Below are 11,660 nucleotides of genomic sequence, written 5' to 3' on the forward strand. Positions count from 1 at the left end.
ATGGAAACAGTAAGGAAGCAGTTACAATATCAAGGTAGTCATGTAGTACCAACTGATGGAAGAAAAGGTGGTCTCACAGTTCTATGGAAGGAAGATTGTAATATAGAGATACAGGCAGCAACAAAGAACTATGTCACAGGCAAAGTTACAAATCTTGGCTCTGTATCATCATCTTGGGTATTTACATTTGTCTATGGAGAACCAATTTCTCATCATCGGAAGAAAGTATGGGATGAGTTAACAAGTTTAGCTTATCATATAGACGACCCCTGGATTCTTTTTGGGGATTTTAATGCAATAACAAGTTTAGATGAAAAAGGAGGGAATAATATTAGAAGCAGAAGCATGGTAGACTTTAATGACTTTGTAAATGACATTGGATTGGTTGATTTAGGATACAGAGGTTCGAAATTTACATGGTGCAATAATAGAGCATATGGAAGTCACATAATGGAGAGGTTAGATAGTGCATTAGCTACTACTTCATGGATGGAATTTTTTCCAGAGGCTAAAGTCACAACAGTCACAAATGTTTCATCAGATCATCTTACCCTCTTCATAAGTTTACATAAAGTTGAGCCAATCACAAAGAAGCCTTTCAGATTTTATGAAATGTGGTTGAGAGATGACAACTGTAAAAACGTTATTGAGCATGCCTGGAACTCAGTGGAAGAAAATGAGAGTATGTCACTGGTAGCACAAAAACAAGACGCCACAAGGGAGAAACTAATGGTATGGAACGAGAGAGTTTGGGAATGTGGTTTTTGAGATTAGAAATGTTAAAAAACAGCTTGAGAAGTTGATGACTGGGGACATGAATGAAAGGAAGTATCATAAGATTCAAAGCTTGAAATCCAAGTTAGTAGAGTTACTTGAGTGAGAGGCTAGCATGTGGAGGCAGAAGTCAAGTCAAAAATGGGTAAAGGACTATGCGAGGAATACAAAGTATTTTTATATCTCCATTGTATATAGGAGAAGGAAAAATAAGATAGATAAACTCAAGAATGAACAAGGGATTTGGAAAAAGGGTAGAGAGGAGGTAAGTAGAGTGGTTAATTCTTTTTTCACTGATCTTTTTAGCACAAATAGCCCAAAAACTGATTCTTCTATTCTTAACCTTTTCAAACCTGTTATATCAAGTAGAGAGAATGACATTTTGGGAAAGATACCTACTGATACAGAAATATGGAATGTTGTCAAGAAGTTACACCCCCTTAAAGCACCAGGACCTGATGGCTTTCAGGGGGTGTTTTACCAGAGTTGCTGGGATATAGTAGGGCCTCTCATCACCAAAACTGTTAAGAATTTCTTCCTTTATAACATGCTGCCACCTAATTTGAATGAAACATTTATAACTTTGATTCCCAAAATCCCTTCCCCAAACCACATTTCAAAATTCCGGCCCATAAGCCTATGCAACTTCACCTACAAAATCATTTCAAAACTCCTTACCAATAGATTAAAATCCCACTTACACAAAATAATATCCCCTTTTCAAGGTGTTTTTGTCAAAGGAAGATTCATTGGTGACAACCTAGGATTGGCAAGCGAAATTTTCCATCACATGAGTAGAATGGAAAAGAAGAAACAAGGATGGCTAGCTCTCAAATTGGATATGAAAAAGGCTTTTGATAGGGTGGAGTGGCAGTTCTTATATCAAGTTTTTGAAAAGCTTGGTTTCAGTAACAAATGGATAGCTATGATTAGAAAATGTCTAGAGATAGTAGCATATAGAGTTCTTTTAAATGGTTCACCCTTGAGTCACATTCTTCCTCAAAGAGGCCTAAGGCAAGGAGACCCCTTGTCTCCATATTTATTCATTCTTGTTACAGAAGCATTGTCAAGACTGTTGGGAAAGGCAGAAGAAGAAAAGAAGCTGAGTGGAATCAAGATGAGACAAAACTCTCCTCCAATCAATCATCTGTTATATATATGCTGATGATTTGATAGTCTTCAGCAAGGCAAGTTTGGATCAAGCTAGTAACATGAAGGAAATACTTGGTCAGTACTGCAGCGCCACAGGTCAAGAAGTTAATTGGATGAAGTCTAGTGCTTTCTTCAATTGGAATGTACATCAGCGACATCAAAAGATTCTTCTTAGGAAATGGAAAGTGAGAAGATTCATGGAAAAAGAAAAGTATTTGGGTGTGCCAATTTTACCGGGTAAGAAAAAAGGGGAAGATTTTGAATATCTGGTGGATAGCTTACAGAAAAAAGTTGCAGGATGGAAGGCCAAGGTTCTCTCACAAGCAAGTCGAACAACTCTGGTTGAAGCAGTGGGTCAAGCCGTTCCAATATATGCTATGGGTGTGTATCATTTACCTATTAGTATATGTGATAAGTTGGATCAGATAAATAGGGATTTCTGGTGGAATGGCAATGCAAATTCAATCAAGGCATTAACAAACTAAGCCGGAAAAACTATGCGAGCAAAGATGAATAGAGGCTTAGGATTCAGAAGAGCAAGAGACATGAACATGGCAATGCTTGCAAAGCACAACTGGAAAATGATAAATGATCCTGATTCTATTTGGGCTAAGACATTCAGAAGTTTATATCAATGGGAGATGATTTCACAAGACAACTAGAAAAAAGAAACCTACATCCTATTTCTGGAAAGGAGTTGTGAAAAGTATGGACTCAGTGAAGGAAGGATACATGTGGAAACTAGGAGATGGTAATAGTATCCACACTTTTACTGAACCTTGGTTGCTCCTTAACAATAAACCAATTCGGCTGTTAGATCATGTCATTGATGACTTCTCATTCTCGGCAGTGGAAGATAACACATGTAAGTCATCTGTTAGAAAAGGATTCAACAGATTGGAATCAGGAAAGGTTGGGAGAATTGTTTCCCAAGCCAATCGTGGAATGCATCAATCTCAAGGAAGTAAATCCCATCTCTCAAGATAAGCTCATCTGGTGGAGAGATAGCAAAGGAATCCTTACAGTAAAATCAGCCTACAAGATGCTTATAAGAGAAACTGAGAAGGGAGAGTACTCAAAAAGTAACTGCAGAATTATAAGAAGAATATGGAATCTAAATATAGATGCAGGTACTCAGTTATTTCTATGGAAGCTATATATGGGAGGATTGACTATTGGAGATGTTTTATTAAGAAGAAAATTCAAAGGAGATGCCAGCTGCTCTTTTTGTCAAAAAGAAATTGAAACAGACTACCACCTTTTTATAGGATGTGAATGGGCCAGAGCACTTTGAATGTGTTCTATTCTCGGACAAAAAATGATGCAGAACGAGAAGAAAGATGTTAGAGTGGCACTAGATTCCTTGCTAGAATGGGGATTGAAGAAAGAGGACTTGGAAGGTCAGTATGCAAAAACCTATGCACTATGTCTTTTAGAGCAGATTTGGAAAACCCGAAATATGATTCGGTTTGAAAAAAAAAGAATCTAGCTTTTAAGAAATCTATGGTCACACACACTCTCATGCAGCAAGAGTCACTGAAGCTTACAAAACAGTTGCAACTCATACAAATGCAGAGAGTAATTCTAAAGAAATAGAATTCAGTACTGAGAAGAGAGTGAAGTACGAGCACTGACACAAGGTCTCTTGTGATGGAGCCCATGAGACAGAAACAGGCAGAGGAGTAGCAGCAGCTGCATGCAAACGACAAGATGGAAGCACACTTGCTGTTTATAGTAAGTTCAGGTGTGAAAGTGCTATGCAAGCAGAATGTAAAGGTGTTGCACTGGCCATACTTCTTGCTCGAGACTACAGATTTCAAATCTGGTGGTACTCGGTGATAATCAAAGATTAATGAAAGCTCTCGCAGCAAAAGATAACAGTTTTCTATGGAGTTCTGAAGACAATTACAATCAGATTCAAGCAACAATGACGGATTATCATGCACAGGGGCTGACCTAGGAGAGGGCTGGACCAGGCTTCATCCCAGGGTCCTTCTGCTGGAAAAAAAAATCCTATACTACTTAAATATAACCCAGGTGAGAAAATAAAACTTTGTTGTATCTAGACCATTTCATAACTAGCTAGTTAGGGTATGACAATACTGATAGATCATATTTACTATGTATTCTCTCATCGTTCTTTTAGCTGGCCGACTTCCACTCACATGGTTTCCACAAGATTATAAGAATACGTAACCAAGCTCCCCCTAACTTCAATGCAACTCGGACCAGATACTGCAAAGGGCTATCTTGGACGAATATATAAGTTAGTTCTACAACGGAAATGCCATCTTTGCTTTTGGCCATGGATTGAACTACACCACATTCAATTACAATAGCATTTCAGTGACTCCTAAGTTTATTTCACTTGAATGACAGTTATCGATAAGATGCAAACAAGTCGGGTCCTTAAATTCCATTGCTTGATTTGGTGGAATGTATGCTTTAGATATGTGAAAATTGTTGTTTGAAAATTGAAATGTTGATATGGTTCGTTGGTTATGAAATTTTGTATGTTATGTGTTAATGTGTCGTCGTGTCGAGATGTACTGTTTTTCTTTTTTGGATTTGAATTTTGGTACTTGTTAGAATCGAAATTGTGGAAAGAAATGATTTTGTTGCCCGCAAGACCCGTAAAATACCGTTTAAGTAGTTTTACTTTTTAAATAGATTTGTAGTCGAACTTGATTAGATATTTTGATGAATTAGTATATATTTGGCTACTTGTGAATTCTGGTGTTTCAATTGTTTATTTGAAATGTGTCTATTATTTTTTTTTTGTTTAAGACTCTTGCTATCAGGTGTTTAGCCCGGAGAGAGTTGAAATGCTGGATCCTCCCCTGATCATGCAGTTAATGACTCCTTAGTGGTTCATTTCTTTTGGATAGCTAGGAATTGTAATAAAGATGCGAATCAGGTAGCTAAATGGGCCAACAAGTATACTGGGATTAGCCCTCCACCTCGTTGGCTGCATGACAATGTAGACTACTGGTCAAAGTTTAAGTATTACTAAAAGTTTACTACCGAAAAAAAAAAAAAAAAAAAAAAAAAAAAAAATCTTTATAACTGATTCTATCATGTCTGGACCTGCGTGAAGCTAATTTTAGAACACAAGAAGCAATAAAATGTTAGTACCCATCAATACCAAATTTCTGTAGTACCTTCTTCAAATATGTCTTTTGAGACAAACAAACTATGCCTTTTGCTCTATCTCTCTGAATCTCCATGCCAAGAATCTTCTTAGCTTCACCCAAGTCCTTCATCTCAAATTCTGAGGACAAAAGCTGTTTAAGCTTATCAATCTCAGTCTTGCTTCTTGAGGCTATAAGCATATAATCAACATACAAGAGCAAGTAGATGAAAGAACCATCATGTAGTTTGTGAAAATAGACACAATGATCATAGTGACTTCTTGTGTACTTGAGCCCTAGCATAAACCGATCAAACCGCTTGTACCACTGCCTGGGAGACTGTTTCAAACCATATAGCAATTTTTTCAGTTTACACACCAAATCCTCTTTGCTTGCAACTTTAAACCCACTTGGCTGAGTCATATAGATCTCCTCTTCTAAATCACCATGTAAAAAAGCAGTTTTTACATCGAGATGGGCTAGCTCCAAATCATACTGAGCTACCAAGGCCAAAAGGATGCGTATGGAGGAGTGCTTTACAACCGGAGAAAACACCTCATTATAATCAATCCCCTCCCTCTGAGCGTAGCCTTTAGCTACCCATCTTGCCTTGTAACGTAACTCATTACTTAGAGATCCTTTTTTCAATGCAAACACCCATTTCCCGCCAATCGCCTTCTTACCCTTAGGTAACTTTACAAGCACCCAGGTATCATTCTTATGAAGAGATTCCATCTCCTCATCCATAGTCGTCTTCCACCTTTCGACTTGGAGCAATCGGATTGCTCCATAATATGAGGAAGGAGCATCTTCATCAAGACTTTCAATAACGGGGAAGTGCATAGGTAACGTAATCGTTTAGCCAATACAATGGGGGAACATTTCTCTTAGATTTACCAGTTGCAATAGGCTCATGAATCGGAGCCAAAGGACCAACATTCATATGCTCCTCTAATGGAGCCATATCCTCTGCATCATCATTTGTTCCATCACCTGTAATCACTATTTATGTGTCTTCAACTGGAACATCAACTGACTGACTATCCATGGTTGCCAATCTACTAGATACAGAACTATCTGGACTAGGTGAAGACGCATCAATCTCCACCTGCTGCAATACCTCTTTGGCCATACTCTCCACCTGCTGAGAGTCAGCAGACTTCAACATAGAAGCCTCATCAAATGTCACATCTCTGCTCAAAATGAATTTCTTATCTTTCGGATCCCATAGCTTATAACCTTTAACTCCACTTTTCAGACCCACAAAGATAGCTTTCTTTGCTCTAGGATCCAACTTACCATCTTTGACATGAAAGTAAGCAGGACACCCAAACACACGAAGGGAATCATAATCCCGAAAGGGTTTACTGCACCAAACCTCCATAGGAGTTTTACCTCCAATTGCAGCGAAGGCAACCTGTTAACAAGGTATCATGCATAACTCACGACTCAAACAAAACGCTTTTGGTCGATCCAAAGATTGGACAACATACACCGCGACTTTCTCCATTAGAGTACGGTTCATACATATTTCGGCTACCCCATTCTCATTTGCGGCATACCTTTCAATCGTGAAGTGCCTCTCTATTCCCTCATTCGACATACTTGCAAGAATGGATCACTCGTGATATTCACCACCATTATCGGTTGAGTCTTTTGATCTTTCGCCACCGAAGTTTCAATCAACTTCTTCCACTTCACAAAGATATCTAGGACTTCATCCTTGTTTCTCATGGTATATACCCACAAACGCTTAGAGTAATCATCAACAAAGGTCACATAATAATGTTTGTTCCCTCCAAGAGATGCATTTCTAGAAGGACCCCAAACATCCGAATGAACATAATCAAGGGTTCCACGCAGACGGTGGATAAGCGGTGCCAAACTTTACCCTTTGTCCGCTTGCCCGAAACACAATGCTCACAAAAATCCAACTTACGTGTCTTAGCACCTTTCAACAATCCTTGCTTTATTAACGCTTTGCATGGACTTCTCACCGCATGTGCAAGACGATATGCCATAATCTGGTGGCCTCTTTAGCAACCGCCTCTCGAATGCTCAAGAATTTCCTACTTCTCCACTAATTGTACCACCCTTCAAATAGTACAAGTTATTCTGACGTATGCCTTTCATGATAACCATTGCTCCAGAAACTATCTTTAGAACACCACTGTCAATGACTACCTTGTAGCCCTTAGCTTCTAAAGTACCAACAGAGATAAGATTCTTCTTCAAAGCGGGAACATAGCGAACATCCTTGATTTCCTTAACCGTTTCATCATACATCCTGAGACAAATATTACCCATCCCCATAATGCGACAGGGTTGATCATTCTCTATCAACACATCACCACTTTCAAGCTCCTTGAAACTTGTAAACCACTCCCTTATGGGACAAACATGATAGGTAGCACCCGTATCCAAAATCCAATGATTGGAATCAATGAAACAAATACTCGATGTAACGGGGAAAAGAAATTTGAACTATCGTAAATCATTACCTCCTTGAAAGCAATGTTGACATTAGGATCAAGCTTCCGCTTCGGTATCTTTTCGTTTGTTTTCAACTTCTTGCAGTCCTTCTTCCAATGTCCAACCTCATGACAAAAAACACACTCATCACGGGCTAGATTTCGCCCTCTCGACTTGGAACGAGATTTACTTCTTCCACCACCGAGTTTTGGGCGGTCATTAGACCTCCCTTTACCACAAAAAGCGATTAACTTTCGTCGACTCTCTTGACTCCTTTTCATTGTTGTTCATCATATCCCAACTTGTCAATGCAGACCGCACCTCGAATAGTTCAAAGCTTTCTTCCTAACATAATGGTGGTTTTATATGCCCATACTCCTCCTCGGGAAGAGATCTCAACAAATGGAAAGCTTTGTCTTCATCCTTCGTTTCTTCTTCAATGTTCAACAAGTCGGTAAGTAACTTGTTAAACTCGTTCATATGCTTTGGGACAATGAAATACCTTCTTTCTTTCTCATATCATACAACTTTGATTTCATAAAGACACGACCTTCTATTGTCTTATCTAAGTACTTCTCTTCAAGGATTCTCCAGATTTCCTTGGCCGAAGTCTCATTGAGAACAAGGTACTTCACATCCCTAGCCAAACACGATCTTATGATACCACAAGCTCGCCTATTTTTCTTAACCCAAACACTCTCCTCTATATCCGATGGTTTTTCGTCTAACACATCATCCAAGTCTTGTTGGCATAGTGCATCTATAACTTCACAACGCCACATACTAAAATTGTTAGATCCATCGAATTTCTCCACATCAATCCTTGCATGGTTAATATTCAAAGTCGTAGGAGGTGATTTCTCCTTAGACGTCGTAGAAGTAGTACCCGATGGAGGATCCGTCGCCATACTTTCTCAAACTTTCATATACCACAAAACAATCAACAAACCAACAAAAGAAGCCCTAGGTAGAACCTTGGCTCTGATACCAATTTGTTACGTAAATGAATGCGGAAGCGTGACAATTGGACAAAGAAGATTGAATGTAGTGATAGAAATCGACAAAAAACAAATCAATTAAAACACTTACCAATGCAAAGCGAATAACCAATAGAAGTGGAGACGAGATTTATGTGGTTTGGCGTTAGCCTAATCCACCAAGCAAAAGAGAAGAATTTTACTAATCAAGAGATAAACAAATAGAGTACAATCACTCACAAACGAATCCCGAAGAATTCACAAACTCTCTCTCACAAATTTTAGCTTTACAAATCCCACCAACTGGTCTTGTATTTATAGAGGTGGGTATCAAATTAGAATCCTATTTAGAATAGGAAACCAAAACCAAAACCAAAACCAATATGAATTTGGTAAATGTGGGTAACCGTATACCAACATAAAATTCACCGCATAACATGAAGACTAGTTGCAAAAGAAGTTCAAAGCTAATCCACTTAAGTCAGCACATCAGTTAGCTAGTTCCAGAAAATTGGATGCTAAATTATTTGAAAATATCAAGAATGGACATAACATTTTTGGCTGATGATATTATTTTTAGCTCTTTTAGTCCTTCCTATGAAAATAATGAATGAAGTAAAGAATAGAGTGGATGACAGATTAATGCTAAAAGCGCACCAGTTTAGATGTCCTAAGCCTAACCAACTAGAATCCCTCGACTGCAACTTGAAAATGGACTAAGACAAAGTACGCAAGATTTCAAGGTATTCAAATATTTATTAGTTTACCAATCAGCATAGTAACAGAAGCCAAAATCCCGCCTTCGGTTCAGACAGAATCAGAGGAATTTACTTTTACTACATTCTATATATGACACGTGTTCCTTTGGAGTTGGCTATGTCAAGTTCCATTCTTCTTTGCCTTGCTCAGCCATCGCCAGAACGGTGCCTCTGCCTAAACTCTTGTTAGCTATGGCGAGCTCATTCAACAGTGATCCCTAAACACAATGACATTACTGGAATGACAGACCATAGAGTCATGAAAAAAAAAAAATTGCCAATTAGTATGCAAGAGTATTGAACATGCCTTGCTAGGTTCTTCTATCAACAAAGAATAGCAGTAGATTTTCCTTTTCCATAGAACATTCATAGAAACCAAAGAATCCAAAATAACATAGTAATCATGCTTATACGCAGTGTTTAGTTTTCTCATAGTAATAATGCTTAATTTTGGAGTTCTTACTTGTTGTTTAGGGATGTTATTACTACCACTTCCTTTCCTTTAGTAAGTTCAGTATTGATACAAAAGAAATGTGAACATAATAGTATAGTCATTTTGGATAACATCGGAAAGTGTGAAAGATCCCTCCAGCATTAGCAAGTCAGTTGCATGTGGGATATCATTTAGAGGAACATAATGATAGTTTACTGATTACATGAGAATACTCTTTAACAAAATGGGTAGCTGTAATACTCTAATTGCAAACAACCTGGTTAAGCGGCTAGTCGGACATGTGATATTATTTGGAAGTTCGCCATTAGGTTGAATGAGCTGATCCTTGTACGTACAGATGACAATTTTAACCAGAGCACCAAAATAAGATGTTTTTCCTTAAAACTCTACTTCTACCAGAAGGATCTTGATACTCAATAGTGTGTTTTAGCAAGTTAGGTTAAACTGATACTAAGTGGTTCAAGTGTTTAACAAATAAATGAACTCGGCTAGCTGTACTATAATAGCAATTTCTATACTGAAACTGGTTCCACCATGTTACCTAGCTACCAGCGACCCTTGTTAGTATCAAATCTTATGCTCTCATTTGGTAGAAAGACCTGAAAAACGACGCTCTGCACAATCTACTTTCTTTGGTGTAGCACTGCATGTAGACCAAGCTACACCGAATAATTCCAAAGACAACCTTTTCCAAATTACTCTAATCTAATTTTATTTAGTCTTTTTTATTGCTGAGCCCTCCCATGCAATCATGCATACATGACCAATTGAGAAGGGGAACCCTCAATGTAGGACACCTTGTATTCCTAGGAGCATATCTATTCTAATTGATAAAAAAGCTGGCTTCCACTACTCTATAGGGTGGAGGACCCCCATATTAATCATTTTAGATTCAAGAGATCGAACTTTCTTGTCCCTAGGTAACCCTACCCTTCATGCCTCCACAGTTGGATGAGTAACCAGAGGCCTTGTATTTTTCTTTTTTATTTCTCCTACAATCATTAATATATTCTTTCTTACCACGTAAGAAAAATGATCAAAAAGTTCACATCTAGACCAGTGATGCAAAAAACACAAGAGTTTCAGTCTTAACATATTTCTATCCATCCTTAACTAAAAGCAAGTTGAAATACAAAACACATCGGCATTTTCTGAGAGATCGAATTGAGATCATGATAAAGTGATAATATATGTTTATGCTGCATATGCATTATATAGAACAACAGAACAGATGTTTTCTAAAAAGGAAGTGGAGTCATAAACATACCAGCTTATCTCTTCCACCCAAGAATCAGGGTATGGTTTTTTTCAACAACTTCACTTCTTCCTTTCCTCAAAGAATCAAACTTCTCAAAAATTGCATCTGGAACTTGCCAAAGCACCATTCGAAATATAAACTAGCATCCCACCAAAACATCCACAAACTGAAACTAGTCTAGGACCAATTGTCCAATTCCTACAGAGATTGCATGGTTACCTGAATCAGCTACGCCCAAGATAACCAAAGGCAACATGCCAAGCTATCATCTGTCACACTATATAGGGCCAACCCGTCAAGACGTATAAGCAGTAGAGTGGTAAGTAGCAGAGCCAGCGGCTTAGCATATGGATGGACTGATAACACTGCATCAACCCGATGTGCTAGCTGCTTGTACAGAGAAACTTCTTATACAATATTTTCTGATGATCTCAGTGATTTTGAAACATGATCAATGTACATGTAAAGGAGAAGTAAGAAAAATAATGTCGTGAACGAGCCAAGCAGAGCAAAAAACTTTAATCTTTTGTTAGGAAACTGAACACTTTCTTGTGGTTGATCTACAATATCCAATAAATTACATGCTTACTGTAAGGGAGTGATATCCTTCTTCAAGAATATCAGGCGCGTACTCAGCATGATGGAAATACCACACCGACCTGTGGAATCAGATCGCGTCTACAA

General features: G+C 38.2%; 1 protein-coding gene and 1 long non-coding RNA gene across 2 annotated transcripts; one reads left to right on the forward strand and one right to left on the reverse strand.

Annotated features, from left to right (window-relative positions):
• LOC147505940 (uncharacterized) lies at positions 1–768 on the forward strand. Its single transcript, XM_086605652.1, has one exon. It carries the CDS (start codon positions 1–3, stop codon positions 766–768), a length of 768 nt encoding a protein of 255 aa, XP_086461778.1.
• Positions 769–9,242: 8,474 nt separating this feature from the next.
• On the reverse strand, positions 9,243–11,404 carry LOC147505941 (uncharacterized). Its single transcript, XR_015220715.1, has 3 exons — positions 11,196–11,404; positions 10,986–11,081; positions 9,243–9,482 (listed from the first exon to the last, which is right to left on the reverse strand). It is a non-coding gene; the product is annotated as an uncharacterized LOC147505941 (long non-coding RNA).
• Positions 11,405–11,660: the final 256 nt, after the last annotated feature.

This window comes from Coptis chinensis, chromosome 4 (assembly GCF_015680905.1).
Source record: "Coptis chinensis isolate HL-2020 chromosome 4, ASM1568090v1, whole genome shotgun sequence".
Classification (NCBI taxonomy): Eukaryota; Viridiplantae; Streptophyta; class Magnoliopsida; order Ranunculales; family Ranunculaceae; genus Coptis; species Coptis chinensis.

Coding starts and splice junctions, on each gene's coding strand:
- LOC147505940 (XM_086605652.1), top strand. CDS start 1: ATGGAAACAGTAAGGAAGCAGTTACAATATCAAGGTAGTCATGTAGTA.